The sequence below is a fragment of the Lonchura striata genome, chromosome 4, assembly GCF_046129695.1.
Source record: "Lonchura striata isolate bLonStr1 chromosome 4, bLonStr1.mat, whole genome shotgun sequence".
NCBI classification, from domain to species: Eukaryota; Metazoa; Chordata; class Aves; order Passeriformes; family Estrildidae; genus Lonchura; species Lonchura striata.
Genome location: NC_134606.1, coordinates 69810858 through 69830463, shown reverse-complemented (window position 1 = coordinate 69830463; position 19606 = coordinate 69810858). Strand labels below are relative to the sequence as shown.

General features: G+C 37.4%; 1 protein-coding gene across 2 annotated transcripts in view; it reads right to left on the bottom strand.

The window, feature by feature from the left end:
* Positions 1 to 482: 482 nt before the first annotated feature.
* Positions 483 to 19606, bottom strand: part of PRDM5 (PR/SET domain 5) — a 58084-nt gene continuing 38960 nt past the window's right edge. The window contains exons 13-15 of one of the 2 annotated variants that reach the window (XM_021554929.2): positions 14809 to 14894; positions 5401 to 5505; positions 483 to 806 (exon numbers count right to left, since the gene is read on the bottom strand). In XM_021554929.2, coding sequence (XP_021410604.1) covers positions 642 to 806; positions 5401 to 5505; positions 14809 to 14894 — 356 coding nt within the window. In that variant the 3' untranslated portion in view covers positions 483 to 641. The remainder of the gene's footprint in view (positions 807 to 5400; positions 5506 to 14808; positions 14895 to 19606) is intronic. The other variant, XM_077782593.1, reaches the window with a different exon arrangement.

Sequence of the window (19606 nt, the reverse complement as noted above, 5' to 3'; positions counted from 1 at the left end):
CTCCTCAGTCTCATACAGGAATACTGAGTGCTGACAGATTTCCACAGTTCTCTACCCACACACTTTGGCATCTCAAGAATCAATTCAAGTTAATGAGTTTCATACAGTAATGAAAAAGCTGCAAATAAAATGAGACAAAATTGTGTTACAACAAAATGCGGAATTACGATACGAATGAAGCAAGCCTGGATACAATCAGCAGTCAATTAGAATGACAAATTCTGTGCGGTTTCAAATTAAATAATTTTAATGGAGCCTTGTAGGTTAGATACAGAAATACAGTTGCAGACAGCCAAGAGTTTGATTGCAAGTGTCCAGGACTTCCAGCCACTGCTACTAATATCTAAGGATGTCATTAACAAAGAAAAGTTTGCTTAAAGCTTCTTTGTTTAAATGAGGTTAAAATTTTTCCAAAGTTCTTGTGTCTTCATTTTTTTTTTATTTTCAAGCTGTTTTACATCAGAATGTCTTTGAGATTTTTTTTTTTCCTACTAACATATTTTCAACAAAATTGGGAAAACAACACATGAAGACATTAAAGTTGTTTTTCCTGATTTTGCTTACTGGCCAGGTGCAAAGTCTGGAGTTTGTACACGTACAAACTCAGCACTTTGGATCCACCCTTCTCACTGAGGCCCTATTTAGCTGTCAGTTTCTCCATGGACATTTTCCATGTGGACTTTGAGGTAGTCATTCCTTGTAAACTTCTTGTGGCAGAGCTGGCACTCTGCCATGGGGCGGTTGGGGTTGTGAGTCAGCTTGTGTCGGATCAGCATCTTCTTCAGGCTGAAGGACAGGTCACAAACCTGAGGCAGTGAAGACAAGACAAAGTCAAACCAAGTATTAAAATCTCAAGCATGTATAACACTCCTAAGGTTACATCACTGAGGCCACAGCCACACATACCTGCAGTACTTAATAAATGAGCCGGTCTTTGGAAGAAAAATTCCTTCAGAGAGTACCTGAAAGATTTTTACTCTGCCTGGCATCTTTTTATATTGTATATTAGGAGTGGTACCACATGCACAAGGATGCTGTCTGTCTAAAAAATACTTAATCTTCAAAATACCCACACACTGAAGTGTCCTGGTAACATTGTGGTGCTTTGTTCAGGTTTTTTTAAAGCTATTGTTCCATCTGGGATGCAGCAAAAATTGTGACAAAACATCATGAGCATCCATCAGTTCAAATGAAGTATTTCCTTCCTGACCTCCAGAATGACAACTGCAGCTTCCAAAATAATCAGTTCCAATTGCTCAGTTACAAAGAGGGAGAAGTGAGAATGAAGGGGTTCTGAAGACTGCAAGAAAGGTTAATTACTAATGTAAATGAAACCTCGTTGTTCCAGCCTTTCTCTGCCTGGCCAAGAAAACGGCAGACATCTGGTAAATGAAGGTGGAATTCCTTTGCATTATTATCTGCTGTGCTGCTTTCCTCCATTGTACTCCAAGCAGTCCAATTCATTCTGCCACGGGAATAGATGGATAGAGGCACAAGGGACTCTTGCCCATACTAAAGCCACTCCTTTATAAAAACCCCTGTACTGAAGTTAAAAATGAAAAACACAGAAGGTTAAAAGAACAAGTTCAGAAAAGAAAAGTTAGAATTAAAAGTTAAGGCAAGACACCAACTCAACTGAAACTGTGCCATTATACTGTCACACTCACCTACCATGCAAGGAAACATTGTAACGTGAATTTGACAGGGAAGTAAAGAAAAAAAAAAGGAAGCAGCTACTGATTTGACAAATGAAATAGATAAGAGTCATATAATTAAACAAGAATGAACATCTATGGGCTTGCACTCTTAAAATTCCATGTTCATTCCAGACAATATCTATTTCATGCAGAAAAAAACTCAAAGGACAATCCCTCTGGAGAAAAACAAAGCTTTAAATTTATATTGGCACCAAACTACTGCAAATGCTGAATGATGACTTGTTCCTTTTGAAACCACAAGAGCTCACTATACAAGTAGATCATCTTGAACACCAGATGGATTTTATGCCAATCAAGGCTAAACCATTAAATGACCATAAAATGGCAATGGCCAGAGGCAGGTTTTGTACCCAAAATAATTTCTCCCCACACTGTGTGTGCTGCTGCACGAAAACATTTTGTGACTTTACGACATGACGTAATGCTGAAGACCTCCATACAGCAACTGCAGCTCTCCAGCTTTTCCCCCAGCGAATAATCTCTGAATAAACCTCTTTGAGGCCCAAGCAACAGCCACCCTCTTTGTTACTGACAGTGAACCTCAATTCCAGCACCCACTGGTCAGCTCTGAGCACTGCCTTTGTCAAACCCAGGTTTCTGCTTCCCCTCCACAGAGCACACAAAGGGAACCCATAACATTTATCTAATCACAGCCACAAATCCCAGTGTGTCAAAAGTGTCACACACTCGTAAATACTCCATGTTTCTTGAGAGTCAGGAAGCCAATCGGGGATATACACATATGCAAGATGTGTGTGTGTTCTGTGTATCTTACACACATCTCCTCATTTCTAAAATAAACAGCTTATAACACAGCCTCAAGGTACATTTTTTCATTTATTCTGATCATGTGACCAATGAAATGTTTCTTTCTGTCCCTCTAAGGCTCTAAGACATTGTGCTACCTTCCTTCTTAAAAAAAACACATGGAATGCACAGGATTATTAAAAGTATGGCACATCCTGTGCTGTTCTCATGCAGAAAAGTTTGCGGGATTTTTTTTTAAGAGTTTGCTTCGTATATCAATTTCATAAGCAAGACTGCTATTTTACAGATTTACAACCATTCTTGCTTGTGTGCACTTGAGCTCTTATCAATCTCTTCAAAATTATCAAAGTTTAGGCCAGGTAGGGAGGATGGAAAGACTGACATTTGAAAGAAAGTATAAGGTCAACTAGAGGCAGAGTGGAAGGAAATACTGTACTGGAAAGAAACCAGGACCAGCAGTACTTGACCTTTCTGCCCCCCAAAAATAATCTATTGTCTCTGAGAAACTGAAGTTCAATTGGCCTTCCAGTAGAAAAACCAGGCTGGTCTGAAGAGGACAGACATCTAATTTTCTATGAAGAACTGCATTTCTATTTCCATATTTCAGTTATTTTCACTTTCCTAGGTGACATATATTAGAATTGTCATCTTAAAATGGGACTATTCAATTTCCACTATGATCTGTGGGATGTGAGAGCTTTGAGATATTAAGGTCTGAAAATGCTTTTGCTGACTGATAAGACACAGGAATAGACACATATATAAACTGTAGCACCTTCTTCAAACAGAGTACAAGGATTAGTTTCACATGTAACTCAATACTGCAATGTAATGACTGTTCCATCTGCCTGAGAAAGAGGAGAGTGAGACAGGAAGAGAAGATATGATTTTTATTTCTGACTTTGGAAAAAAAAAAAATCTATTTAAAGCAAAAATATAGACTAAAAGAATTCGTATGCGGTATTCCAGAGATAAGAACTCGTGGAAGTCGTGGTCATTGTAGGTGAAAATTTTGTTGTCGGTGAACTTACTCAAATGTAAAAAGGAAATTTAGTATTGGGTAGCCCACAACAGATGTCCCCCATAGGGACATTTTCCTGTAATTGTCCACTACTGGCTTTCCTGCAAATTCTACATAAACATCTGGAATCATGCAATGTGCAAGACAGCTCTGGAGGAATGGGCTGCCCTGGGTGACATTTACTGTGTCCCCAGCATGTGCAGAACAGAAGCCCAGGTAAAATAAGGAGAAATTACTGAAAACATCAATTTTAACCCTCTTGAAGTGTGCATTAAGCAACAGACCATGGTGGGCACCTGGGTGAGTGGAACATGCAGGAATGAACAGTGAAGGCAAATGTTGTTATGTCCAAACCCCAACAGATCAGCAGCCTCTGGCAGTGTGTAGTCAGCAAAAGGCTCCTTCTGAAGAGTGATTTTGGTGTAACAAGGCAGAAACTTGAAGTACAAAAAAATATGACCAGTAAGTGAAAGCACACTTGGAAAAATTCTCAAGCAGTTCTCAATTCTCAAGAACTAGGACTAGACACAGATTACAGCTGTTTAAGTACAGCTCTAATTGATTCATGAGGAAAATTGAAGGAAAAGCTGAAACGGGGAAGTATGCTTTCATACTGCTCCTATTTCTAATTAAAGCAAGGAAAAAGAATAAAATAGAACCACCATACCAAGTTAGTCTGCAAAAGCACACTCTGAATCCAAGATCAGCAAATCTTGGATCCACAGTGTGGGAAAAACAGCATTTACACTGCAAGCTGGCCAAGAGCTGATAAACAGTATAACAATCTGAAAGCTGAAAAAGTTATTGACAATATTTGGAGTTAGAGAAATCCTCAAGGTACTATCCAGAGCCAGGCTGAGATTATCCCAAAAGAATACAGCAAATCTCCTAACTTGTAGTCATCAGCAAAATATCTTGGTTGACCTTCTTAATGAAATTAATATATTTTATTCTCAATGAAATTACATCAGATCATTCATTAAAAACCACAACAGTTAACAGACCCCTGAAACTTTCCTGCCAAGATGTTATTCTAATTTTGCATCTAAATATATAAATTTCTGAGCAAATTTACAGCTGCTCAGAATGAGCCATAATTGAGAGCTGGCATTTCCCTGTGACTGCCTCATGAAGAGTCAGTATCACAAAACAAAACACCTACACTAATTCTACATCCATTCTGATGCCTTCCTTTGGATCATTGAGCAACAATTTTGACATTTGATAGCTCTAAAAGACATTATTCCTCAATAGTTTCTGCACATTCAGCCTTCCCACCTAGCTCCCAAAAGCTAAGAGATGTTGCACATACAAGAGGGGCAGGCTGCATGAAGGGTACCTGACAGTGATCTATGAACTGTCACAGGATATGCTGCATTTTAGCCTTGCAAGCATGCACAGCATCCCAGACTTCCTCACTGAGCAACAAGAGGCTGTAAGCAGATGTTGAAAATATCAGACCAGATTTCACCAGAAACAGTCAATTCTGAATTCATATTCATGTCATTCAACATCAAAAGCATTAAGATTCCATGTAATAAATGAAATCCCTTTTCCCACACAAGCTAATCTCTGACTATTAACCTGTCATACAATTCATACAGGAACCCAACCAGTATGAATTTGTAAAAAGCAACATCCAAATTGCATTATTAATGGTGCAAATAACTCTTATGGGGTCCAAAACCATAAAATGAATGGGTGTGCTTGGCTCTTGGCAAGCAAAGAGGGTACATGAAATTCCCTCAACAGTGTTTCATTCCCTGGGCAATCTAAGCCCATCTGAAGTGTAACTATGCCACAAGCAGGAAGTGTAAGGCCACAGTATCCCTGCAATTAAATCCTGCTGCTGCACTGAGGCTGAGAAGACAAAGGGAAAGGAGAGGAACTCACATCACATTGGAAGGGCTTCTCCCCGGTGTGGGTCCTCATGTGCTCATCCAGGCCTCTCTTCTGACTGAAAGCCTTGTTGCACTCCGAGCACTGGTACGGCTTTTCCTGCATGCAGTGACAACAGAGAGTGAAAGTGAGTCAACACAGAGCCCAGGTCATTAAAGGAGTGGAATTCCATGCTGGATGGTGCAAGTTTTATATTCTCTCTAAGGTATTACAGTCAGTGAAAACAACAGAAAATGACTTTCAAATGATTAAGTGAAAGCTGGGAAAGCTGCGGCCTGACAGTTTCCACTTCAGCACCCACTTATGAATTAATTATCTGTTCCAGTCTTTCAAACCCAGCCATTTGGGGAGTCTGCTTTTTGTCACCTGAAAGGTACAGAAACATAAAATTCCAATGTTCTTTCCTTTATCCTCCACAAATGCTTAAAACATACAGACAAGTAAGATTATCCACAAAAACTTCGAGTTTGTTTGGAGTTTTCCAAGCAGGGGTAGAGATATAGGGAGGAAGAGGAGGTACAAGAAAAGCTTGTGGTAGCAGAAAAACTTACTTTGAAAAGTGGTGACAGAAGGTTAATCACATATTCATTGCAGAATCTCAAAAGAAGTACAGATGGCAACCAAACCATCTGTATTTTTATTAGAACTATTGGTTAGCAGCTACTGTAAAACATGATGTTAGAAAAGTTGCAATCTCACTGACCTGAAACAAGTAATTAGAGATAAATAAGGAAACCCACTTATGTAAAGATCCTTTCTCTGATGTTTTTCCTTCATATAGAAATTTATAGAGGTGGAATTCTGCCTTAATTCCACTGAAGTTACAAAAGAACTGTATAGAAATCAATTAAAATGCAAGACCAAAAAAAAACAATAAAAACAACCAATCAATTAAATGCAAGAATTAGCATTATGGCACTACACATGGCCTCATTAAAATTTTCACCTTCTAGAGGCACCCTTATTTTTGCACCAATAGACTTTCTTCACTCTCATTCTACTTTTTACTGTGGTCTCTAATTCTGTACTGCTTAAGTTCTGAAGAAAAGTATTTTAAGAAAAGTAAATACTTTTTACTAAATTAAATTGAAAGCAATGACTATAAATCAATAGGCAAAAAAAAAAAAGGCAGCTAGATCTATGAATTAACAAATAATAGGCAGTAATTAAGTTCTTTGGAGAGATGATGTAGGATCCAAGGATAAGCGAGATGGAACAGCCCAGGCATTGAAGCAACAAAGAGAATAAACTGTCTGGTTATTGAATCCCTACTCTCAGCTGCTGAAAACCACCAGGTCTCCATATATTGCTGAATCCTGCCAGGATTCACCAGCATTCACCATATACCTAACACAGTGCACTATCAATTAGTGCTGGGTATGTCCCAGTCTCTCTCCTTAGGGCATGTCCAGAGACCTCAGTGGGGCAAAGACGGGTTCTTTCATTTTGCAGACTCCTCCCATCAAGATTCCTAGAAAAGGCACTGTTATTTCCATGATTCTTCAGTAGACAGGAAAACTTAACAAATTGCCTAAAAGAGATCTTAATATATCTGTGAAAGAAAAAAACCAATTAACATCTATAAGTTCATGTCACAGGGAGTTTTGCTGACCTGACTAAAGGCTTCATGGAGCAAAGTCTGCATTTTTAAGGGAAAAGTACAAATAAGCCATGTGAAAAGCAGGTTTCTGCAACAACCCCTTAATTGGTTTTGCATTGTGGTTAACACAAACCACATTTCTGTGAGTTCTCCAAAAGCAGCCTTTCTCTGTGGAGATCCCCAGAAAGTGCAAAGTGAACTATACGATGTGCACATCTTAAACACCTACAAAAGCATTCACTACTGCAAACTGCACCAGGTGGTCTCACTCCCTTTTTATTATCTTGGTCTTCAGCTATCTGAAGAATTGACTTGATAATGACCAGGTCAATCATTCCAGTGCTAAATGGATTTCAGGATTCCATTTTGAACAAAGAACCATTTTAAACTCTGAGAAGCTGGAGTCAAAAACCTGGGCTGTATTATCTTCCCCCAGGTTAAGTTTGGCTGTTCTATATTTTATATTTGTATTATTCTCTGTGGCAAAAATGGTGAATCTAACATCCCCTTGGCATTTGTATTGCAATTCACATCTGTAGTGCATGAAACACATCCAAAGCTGTCTTTGATCTAATTTTAGATCCCTTCCATCTGTATATTCCAGTGACTTCAGCAGACATGACTGATTCACACCAGCTTCCTCTCTCCTGTGTGAAGCTGCCCTCCATTCACTGCTGAAAAGCTGCCCTGTTTCAGGAAAACCAGTAGTGCTGCCCAGAGCAAAACCTGGCCCTCAGTTAATCTCCAGAGAAAAAAACTTTTTTTGTTGTTGATTTTGTGGAAGACATCATCATCACAGATCAATTTCTTCAAAACAAAACATTCTGCGCTTTTCCTTTTCTCTCTGCTTCTTCTCCCCCTTGTGTCAAATTTCCATTGCACAATGCTTGGAGAAAGCAACACTTGTAACATGGAAAATGTGATGTTTGCTTGGCATAATCATCACTGCATTAAATGTGAGCAGAGTGAAAAAAAAAAAAAAAAAAAGGATAAAAACCATGCTAAGAGGCCTGAAAAAGTTAATGCCACCACAAAAAGACAAAGGGGGCCAAGGCTGAGATGGGAATAAAGCTGGACAAATTTAAAAGATCAAAAAAAGGAGAAAACCTGCTAACTATCAGCAAAACAGGAGCTCATTGGGAAGAGGATCCAAACCTGACTTCAGTGGAGTTAGCAAGTGCTGATACTATAAATTTGCCCTCTGTTGAAGAAGCATCTGCCAGGCCATGGCTATGGTGGTAGCCAAACTGACGGATTCCATGCGTTTTCTTTTATTGACCATCTAAATGAGGAAGGGAGCAGGTAGAGTGAGAGAGACAGGACGTGGCTGATACTCCAGTGATTTAATATCACAGTTTTAAGCATGCCAGGTATGAATAGAAATATGTAGATCAGGATTTACAACCTTCCTGCCTCTGAACAAGGAAAGGCCAAGCAGAGCCCAATGGTACTCTGGAAGGTGCTTTGCTGTAAGACCGACACACGCTGACCTAAAAGCTCCCATCTCTGGTGGGTTTCACCATTAAAACTGAGAGAAATTAAACATTAAAAAAAAAAAAAAATCAAATAAAGCAGTGCCTGCAGTATACACTCCTGTGTCTGTGGATGGCTGAATCACAAATCCCACCGTGAATTCTAAGCAAGTTGTGCTTTGCACTAGAAAGACCTCACTCAGAACATGACAAATCTCAAGGACACTTGATGCACCTTCAACAGCTTGATACAAAATGTGCACAGAGTGTCCAGCAAGCACAGCAGATGAAAATACCCAAATACAGAATATTTGAACTGCTAGCTGCTGCTGCAGTTGCCTGTATGTCCCTTAAGAAATATAAACGCATTATGTACATTAAGTCAGCACTTATGCACTACAAACCTGGTAATACTGGCTGTTTCTGTAAACCTGGTAATATTGGTTACACAGGTGAAACACGAATGACTTTGGTAGGAGTCTCTCCAACTTACTTTCTAAATATGAATTTAGAACTATTCCATCAGCTCAACTGTTACAGCAAGACGAACATAATTTAAACACTATTATTACCAAATAAACGTATCTCAAGATTGAAATAAGAGTTAAAAACAAAACTACCAACTCTATTTTCAACATGCTGAAAACTGAAGCTTGAGAGAAGTTCAGAGAAAAAAGGAAAAGCTTATCAGGTTTTGTATTACATGTAAATATTTACACTTGTGACATGAACGTGAAAACTGACAGCCAGGAATAATGGTGATACTACAGAACACCAAAAAAATTAAAATAAAGCCTCCTTTTCTTTCCATTATTCTAAAACAAAGTCTTCCTTTGCTCACAGAAAAATCTTAAAATGTCTTTTCATGAGATACTGATACAGTAACACTATATGCTTTCAAAAGGAGTTTTATGTGAAAATCTTGGAAATATCAGTATTACTGTTACTAAATATGATTGATATGCCTGCATTATCACCTGGACAGAGGGTTAATAAAAAGAATGTTTTGAAAAAAATCAGGCAAATGGAAAAATGTGGCCTAGAATTAACAAACATGACCAGGCAGATAACATTAAAATACACCAGTCGTGTCTGCAGCAACCAGGAGTTCACTACTCTCAAAGAGAAACCTGGAAACCCTTCAGCTGTGCCAACCTGAAAATGAAGGAAATCCGCTTACACTTATAAATCACAGATAGCCCAAGTTAACAGACTCCAATTTTGTATCTAAATCTGAAAAAAATTCAAGAACTAACAAGACGCTCTCTTAGAACCTGAAGGTTTCTGCTGGTTACAGCAAATGGCTGACCCAGAGACAGAGGCCTACTTAAATTACAAATATAACATTGACATTGGAAGACAAAGGGTGATGAGAATTTACAACTCTACAGAAATAGTAGGGATTTGCAACTTATAATATTAAGCCTCAATTAAAAATCACTTTACAAGAACACGTTGAAAAGTAAAATCCTTTAAAAAAATATTTCCAACATTTATAGCAGGCCAAAAAATTCTCCTGTTAAAACAACTGTGAAATAATTCTGGCAGATTTAAACAAAATGTGACTTTTACTCTAAATGACTAATGTTTTTTTTAGAACGGGTCTCAATTACTTCAGTTTTAGGAGTAATTAAAAAAAAATCTTTTTTGCAATAAAATTTATAATTAAAACAAAAGCATGCATCTTCTCTGAAATGTCTGCCAGAAAAAAAAAGTGCATGTCTTAAAAAGATCCAGTATATGCAATTCATTGGGCCTTACCATATCATTAACTTCCCATTTTTCATGACAGTCCTGCCTATCTGCTGCCCATAAACTGAAAAGTTCTCAATTCTTTGCAATTTTTTGAACTGCTGAGGTAATTTCTGGCCCTAAAATTTAGTGAAGGAGCGTTTATTTAATCAGCATTGATGAAAATTCAATAAATGTTCACCTACTCCTGGAAAATAACAGTATCAATACAGAAAAAGTACATTTTCACTTTACAAGGAAAGGATGATCATCAGTCAACATCACATAAAAAAGTGTGAAAATATAGGTGCAGTGGGATTCAAACCTTCCACATTATGTGTAAACACATATTCCAGAAGCAAGGAAAAACATCATCCTCAGGCAGATGTTTGGGAACTCACCCCTATCTTACCAACAGGGAAATATAGATAAAATCCAAGCTGGAAAACCCCTTCCAAATTCAATCATCACATCATATTATTTCATTACTCACTGTCATGTGCACGGAAATCTATATTTAGTACACAAAGAAATCATTTTTTGACAGTAGCATTCTGTGGTGCTTCTAAAACACATAACACTCTCTCAAACTTTAAGCTCAAATATTTCCTGAGAAACACAGGAGAAGTGAAATTATGTCAATATTGTCCTTGCATTATTTCTCATTTACTACTATTTTAATACTCCTCTGAATTAAAAAAGAGGGGGCAGTGTAAAGTTCCAAATGAGTGCCTTGGAAAGCCTGTTTAAGTCAGGACCTCTTCTTGTTCTGAGAACAAAGACACTGTATGCAAGAGTCCTCTACAGGAGACTGCCTCACTTCCATACTCACCATGATTTATCCCTATTCCCATGAAATTCATAAATAAAACTTAAAATTATTTCAAGGTAGGTTAGCTTCCATACATATTGTGGTTTAAAATTATTTAAATATTAATGTGATTTAAAATAGTAGGCATTTATGCATGAAGCAAAAATTATACACTGAAATGTCTCTAATTTTTAAATTACCTCAGAAATGTACCTTATTTAAGCACAGGCTGGCAGCTTCCACCCACTGGAACTCAGATTCTTAAAGAAGTTATAAAAATTAAATATAGCTGTTATATGTAAATATGAAATATTCAAATCAAGTGATGAAAAGTCATTTTCAAATAGCTTCGACTCTGTTTTCCATCACTGAATCCAACTGTAATAAAATCACCATTCTCAGAAGTAACGAAAACATCAATTCAACATGACAACAACTCTGGGCACCTATCAATGGCCATATTTCCAAGTACTATCAATTCTATTGCTGCAACAAAGAATAATTTTTCAACACGTTTAAGCTTAAACATTGCAATGTTAGGCACTGAATAAAGCCTTAGGAAAGAGCTGAAGCTTCCTGCAGTGTGAGGGTTTGAAATGTGCATGGAACTCCATCAAAGCTGATATGCTCTGTAAACTCATTTCATCAACAACTTCAATAAGTTCCTCATTTATGTTTTCCTAGGCTGTTATATTTCTCCTTAAGGAAAAAAACCCAAACCCATCAAACCATAAAGCAAACACATTTACTTTCATAGAAACAAATCAGTACTCAGGTGACATTTTAATATCAGGTGGGTGGTGTTTTCTCCCCTGCCCTGGCCAGCAGGGGTTTGGCCTTACTTTCTCTGTTTACTCCAGAGCTGGAGCTAACACCTGTGGCCACCCAGGCTGTGCTCACTTTAGCAGCTGCCAGACCTTAATCAACTTTCTACAATGATTTTTCCAGCAGCCTTTCCTGATCCCCAGCATCAAGTCCAGCATTTAAGCCCACTGGTAAAATACACTGACATTTAATCTCCACTGTCTTTGGTGAATGCCATGGTATTACTTTTAAGCTACTTCACAAACTTTCTGGTCAAAAGACCAGATTATTTTTTGCAAGATATTTATGAATAAAAAAGCTTTTATCACTGCAGAAGCATAATATAGTTGTGTTAATTTCCACATTGCTAGGCTCAGCTGACACAAAAATACCTCCAGGATTTATAAATATTGGTCTTTATTCTTTCAATAACAATGTTGTATGCAAGAATAAATTTCAAGTAAAATGTATGCGTAGGAAAGAGTGAAAAAGGAAAAGCCTATAACCTTACACCATTTTGAAAAGTCAAACCAGGGGATGACTGACAAGAGAAATTTCAAGTGTAACTTCCTGGTTTTTCTTATTCTCAGAACTGACAGAAGGACCCAAACCTTTGACAAACACAGTGCATTTTTTGTTTCCTAATCTTTAGTTCATCTTTGTTTAAACAGCCTAGGAACACAGAACAAGTCTTAGTACATTAGCATTGTGCTCAGGAGTCTCAAACTCTTTCTGCACAGGTTTCTCCCATGGAGAAGTCTTTATATAGAGCAGTTCAAACACATCTTCAGAGTCAGGATTCAGATCATGAGCCCTCACCTCAAGAAAGACACATTTGAACAGCTCAGCAGCTGCTTTCTCTGCTGAAGAAGAGTTGGTTTGGTTCCTGTACCCTGCTACTAAGATTAAATATATCTGCACATTTTTGCCAAGACACAAATAGTGTCTTTCCCATGTACCTCTCAGTATTGTTGCTCTCCCACTTCCCTTTCCCTTCCTTTCCAATTCCCTTCACCATGCTGTTCTTCCTCATCAGCTAAAATACATATTTATTCCTTAGTACCTGTACTAATATTTACTCACCTGAAAAATAAAATAACAATAGCTTATTATCCTGTAGTACTTCAAGGATCAGTACTTCTGTTCTGCAGAACAGATTCAGGCATAATTCCTTCCTCTGGCTTGAAAATCCATTGGAGTCAGTAATAAACTGTGTTTTCTTTTCTCTTTTTTTTATTAATAATTTCAACTCATTATTTTCCTCCTCCTCCTAAGATGACCGTTGATTTTTTAGCTGTCCAGTTCTACCTAAATATTAAATAAGGTGAACTGTGAAGAAGAGGGGAAGTTGGGACATGCAAAATTATAGCAACAATTATAGGCTTCAATTTAGAAATTACTATTAATGTAAATTAATAGTACTGATTCTTGTAACTTCAAAGTTAAAAAAATATTTACCTGAAGATAAATGAACATGTAATGGCAATCAAATATGAATGAGCCTCACTGTCAAGTTTTGCGATGGGAGCAGCATCACCACAAAAAGCACATCTAAAAAAACATGTTTGGCCTGCACATTTTAATCCTACAGCATAGCTGTGGGGATGGCCAGCAGTCTTCTTAACACCCCCACACACCAAAATAAAAAAATCTGAAATGTGACCTTTCAAATGTAGATGATCAACACATCTCAAGTGTTAGAAGCACTTGGATCACATTTGGTGTGAACTGAGATCTTTGTATCTCTATGGATGGTATTTGGCCTCCATGGTACAGTAGAGACATTTTAAAACAAATTTTATTGTGTTCTTAGTGCAACACAAAGCTTGTCTAATTACAGTGTCCACATATATTAAAAAGAAATATCCACTCCTTAAAATTTATCTTCCTAAATCCTCCCCTTCCTAGCAGCTAAAAAGTGCTTAGAAGAAAACATCACTTGGTGTAAATCACTGTAGGCTTTAAAAGCCTAGTATTATTTTTTTTCCTCTATTTTTCTTCTACAGAGGCTGGGGAGTGTTTGTTGTTTTTACTCAAACTGTATGAAAAATCAGGGAAAAAAATTGAATTTGGCACTGTTTCAGAGCTTGTTTACCCCTCACAGTCATGCAGAACTTAGATGGGTCATGAAATTTCTCCAAGTGCAAACACAGTTAAGAGGAGACAGTAACAGCAGAAAAGAATTTATAGCACTTCTTAAAGTGATTTAACAGCTGCAAAAAAGAGGGAGAAACAACTAACAACATGGGACTAGCCTGCTCCCAATGAACTACCAAAAGTATTGCATAAACTACTCATTACTTGTATAGTCTGGGGTACAAAAGCAACAACATTATCTAGGACCTCCTAGTTAATATGCTCAAGACCCACACAAAACAGTAGAAATTTAAACAGTTTATAATTTTACTTATATAGAAAGCAATTCTGTGTGCTTATTTGCATATGGAGACTACTAAGTTAAATGTCACCTTCCCTATTTCCCAGTAGATGCAGAATTTTCTTGGTTTGGCCTTAAGGCTGCACTGATCTCTGTGAGCTGCAACAGGACCCAGTTAAAGTTATATAAAAAATTGTCACCTGTTAATAAAGTACTAGAAAAGCTCACAGTAACTGGACTGTATAGGCACAGTAAGAATCAAAGCACTGGATATTGAAGTTTCACTCTCAGTGAAGCCTTTACAGAACTGTTTACTCAGTAAACAACATTAATTTATATCTATAAACCATGGGTTAAATGAAGAGGTTAGTACAGCTATTATTTCAACATAAAAGAACTCAAACACATAAAAAATAGAAGGTAGTGGAGTTCTAATTAGAATTTGTAAGTTAATGACTTTAATCTTTGCTTCGTATTTTGATAGGCATAAAATACCTCGGTTGGCAGAGCCTAATCTCTACACAAACAGGAATTAATTACTTTTCACCACATAAGTCACAGACAATCCTCAAGCAACCATAAAAACTCCTCCTTGTGTGGGACTTACCCTGGTGTGGGTGCGAATGTGCATCTTCAAGCCATCGTTCTTGCTGAAAGCTTTGTCACAGTAAGGACACTGGTAAGGACGCTCACCTGAGAACAAGAGAAGCATCAGGACGAAGCAATGTGCCCTCAGAGGATGAAAGCCTTGCAGCACAGCTCTTTTTCAAACTGAACCACTTTTCTCTTCAAAGAACAGATTTAAACTTTAGAAATATTACAAATAATCCTGCCTGAGTGGTATGGAGTGCTGGATCAAAATATTTCTCTTTGCTGACTGATTTTGTACTACAATATATGAATACACACAGACAGCCTTGGGGGAAATAAAACCAAAAGGAAAACACCTAATGCCCTTGCTCAAACCACATTCTACAGTGATTTACACATGGTCACTTTTATGGTTAGGCATTAACTGCTCCCAAATATTTTTTCTATTTCACATCTGGTCGTTATTAGAGGCCTCTGGGTGTCAGAATCCAAATGGAATATAAAATCCACTCTTTTATAATGCTGGATCTGTGTTAGAAGCTGGTTAATCAAAAGTTTCTGCAATATTTGTGTCCCAATTCATGACTGAAGTAGAAGCAGAACAATCTTAGCATCACCCTTGCAGCATCCCATATCTGAAAGGTATTTGTTTAATGCTCCATTACACCGGTGTCATTTGGCATCGATTTTCCCAAACTCACATTAGTGTAATGTGGATACTGAGCTGTTCAGAGACAAACAGTAAAGAGTTTCTGAGCACCATCATTAGGAAGAAATGTACTTGAATTTTTAACTCTTTCAGCAATGCACCAGAATCTGAGTGTACTGCCTCCTGTTCCTGTACACAACACTTTAAAAGCAAAGATCAGGCTGTTTCCATTACAAAACACAGTAGAAAAAATTATGATAGAAAATTTTCTGTTAGCGAAATGGATTTTGTTCTACACAACCATAACGCTGAAGGTGTCTTCTCAAATAAAGGTTTGTCACAAGTTAAGCAAAGCCTGTTTTATAAAGTCAATGCAAAGCTTTCTGCTCACAACAGGTATTTCTGCACATATAGATTTAATAAAGACCAAATATCAAACACTTTATTAACACTCATACTCAATCTTCTAAAATAGGCAAGCAAGATTAACTACATTTCACAGTTAAAAAAAAAAAAAAAAAACCAGACTGATATTCCAAATATATTGACAAAGAGGCACTGCTGAACATGAAATCTCCATTGCCACATGTTGTGTAGAGACTCAGGGGCACCTGAGGTGAGATGATTATTTAGGGAAGAGGATGGCCACCCTCCCCTACTTTGTAGACAGATTATTTTGTTCTTTTGTCTTTTATTTCTGTATAGGTAACTGTGAATGATAGAAGCACAAGACTGGCCAGCAAGGCACTTGTAAACACAAATATTTTTCTCTCTTGTGTTGTCATCTCTCAGAAAGCTCAACTGTGTGAACTGGGGTTTTGGGACTCTTTTTAGGATGATGACAACAACCTCTGTGTTAGAGTTGAGTTTTCACTGAGCAGTTTGATATATGATCCTCTCTCCCCTGACCCTTGATGCCTTTAATTCATGCCCCCAAAATTCAAACACTCCAACAGTTGTCACTACTCAAAATATTGAATTAATTCAGCTGACATTTTTATGTCTGGGGGCTTTTGAATAGGGAATTTAAAGCTTTCAACAGTTTGTAAGCAGATGAAAGATGACAGGTAGGAGTTCTACCCTCCTCCCTCTCTCCCCCACCCTCATGTCTCTTTAAAGAGAAAGACTTTTGCCTTCAAAGGATGAGCTTGAATGTGTCTGAAACATATTAACAGTGTCCCTCTGAAATCAACCACGGACACCGCGGTGCTTGATGAGGAAAGCCTTAGGAGCTTTCAGCAGATGCCAGCAGAGGGCAACAATGACTCCACATCAACGTGTCACACCTGAAAAAGTCGGGCTTGCGGCTGCCTTTATAAACTGTCCAGTGTCAGTAATCTTCACTGCTCCAAAAATTAAGTTTACTATCTCACACATTCTCCCAGCTCAGACTTGACATTCAAACTAAGAACTATCTTGTTTTTCTAAATTATATAAATTTCTCATGCACTTATGTCAATAATTTTCAGTAAAACTACTTAAAAGATGTGCCTAAGAAATTTTATTGTTGCTCTTATTTTTTGTTATTTTCTTTGGCCTTTGGAGCCTGCATGCTTAGAATTTTTTCAAGTGTCCTGGTTCTTACACAAGCATTTACCCTGTGCATACACAACATTTAAACTTGTAACTTATCTTCTACCTCAAAATGTTTTATGATTTTACAAAAATAACAATGGGCCACTTATAATACATCTGTGCTAGCAACAACCAAGTTTCTTAGTATAAACTTCTGACTAATTCCTCTCTGGAAAGGACCTCTCTTGTCTGTCTCAGAAGTGAATAAACTGCCCTCTGACAATGCCTTTTTTGCTATTTACTGTCTCAGGAGCCCAGGTAAATAACTCAGATTAACTATCTGATCTTGTGGACAGCAGATCTGACAAGATCATTACAACTCTACGTATTACCTTCTCTATCTCTAGTAAAAATTAACTTACTTCCTTGCTTCTGAGCCAGCCTGGGCAAACATTATTCATGCTACCAGTCAGTTTCTCATCAGAACGATTCCACATTCAAGGAGACTATTGGGAAGCAGATGTTCCCCAAGAGAAGTCTTACACACTCTGTCCCACTCTACGTCCTGTAAGATAAACTGGAACAGTTTAAATTTCTCTCATCCTGTGATAAGCAAATGGAATAAGATGACAACAAAGGAAAAGACAGATTTGAAAGAATGAATGCTAGAAATATTCCTCCCACATGTGAAGGCTTACTGAAGTGCAACATTTCATAGAAAACTACTGCCAGTGTCCACAAAGGAGAGGAGTTTGTGCTTGCACAAAGTTTAGAATTGTCACTGAGACAAACTGGAGAGCAAGGGCCATGTGATACAAGCTCCTGGGAAAGTGACATTATCCAGCAGGGCTCCCTTATCCATCTACAGCCAGACAAGGACTACGAAAACCCTATTATAAACACTGCAGTAATAAACTTCAGGTTGTTCAGAAGAAGTTGTGGAGATTTCCAGATGCAAAACTCCTCTGATCAGAAAATGAATGCATCCCTAACAAGTTACTAAGAAAAGAAATTAAATACCTGGGAAGTCATGAACCTCCATTTCTCTTGTCTGTACAAGAACAAGTTACTAAGAATCAAAGTGAAAGAAAGTGGTTTCCCCTAGATAAACTACAATTTCTTCTTGGATTTGCTGCTAGAAGAACATTCATGAGATGGTGTCAATTTGTGGTAACACCATAGTAAGAGGGGGTGCACTTTAGGTAAAGTAAATGTCAATTAACAACTATGCCATTTGCACCCTACATTTTTATATAAACACATTTTTATATAAACACATTTTTATGTATATTTATATAAAATATAGAAGCATTTTTATGGTTGAGTGTTTCTAAAATCTGTTTTCTAAATAAAACTATTGTTTTTATTAAAATAACAGAACAGTCAAGCGAGTCAAAGGTAACAATTGTTAAGTTCACCCCAAAGTTACAGCTGACTGTCATGTCCCTGCTGTTCCAGAACAAACTGCTCAACACATTAATGGCACTTCTGTACAAATAACCCCAAATAAATAATCCTGGGATAAATTGCAGTGGATTTAGCATAATTCAAAGTCTAGACATTCTACTTCCAGATTTTGCATGAACAAAAAATCAGAGCTTTTAACATAATAAAAATAAATTTAACCTTAATACAAGGATTATGAAAAACAATTCCATGATTAAAAAACATATGAGATTTTGATCTGAAACCACATCATGACAGAAATGACATATTTTTTTCTCCCCTCCATCTCTAGCTTGAGATCACAATACCTAATGGACCTTAATGTGGCTTAAAAAGTTAAATACCAGAGTCTTCCATTCCAGTTTTGAAGATTTCAAGATTTCAGCGGCTACAGCTAGACTTTTAATAAGGACTTTGAGACAGTTAAGCAAACTGGTCATATGCATTGCTATTTTCACACTGTATTTTGCATTCCCTGGAGTCAGCTGAGCCACAAAAATGAACCTGTTTCTCAAGTTAGGTGGAAACCTGATTAGAACAACCAATGTTAGTGATTACTTCAGAACAATGACCTCAAAAAAGATTAAGCAAACATGTATTTTACAGGTGAGAAATGCATTCCCATCCAAAGAAAAAAACAAAAAAGGAAACATCCAGCTGAGATATAGTCCTAATCTGAAGAGCCCAGCAAACCAAAGAAACAGTCTCACTGTTCTTTCAAGCCATACCCAGGCATTAATTCTATTTCATCTGTGAAATTTCCAGTCCTGTTTACTGTCCCTGTTCTCTGCAGCTTGCTTAGACATCCAAATACAATTCTCAGATAATCATGTTAGCAGGATTCCCTGGCTTGCTGTCTTTACTGGAACTCAACTGCTCAGTTAAGTAATGAAGAATTTGAATTATGCAGTGAAATTATCAAGGTGGGGTTTTTTTAATACACTTTTTAATATATCTCTGCTAAGTTGGGGTATTCAGCATCAATGGTTTTGGTCAACACCCAGAACATCAGAAAAAAGACCTATAACAAACTGCAGTGAAGATCAGATCAGATGTAGCATATGCAGCCTCAAGGAATTTCTCTCTTCAGTTTTCTTTATTAAAATGAACAAATATAATTATGGCAATGTGGTCCCGCAGACTCTTCCACAGACCATTTCCCATATCTCCCTTTCAGATGCTGAACTATTAATTATTGGGATTA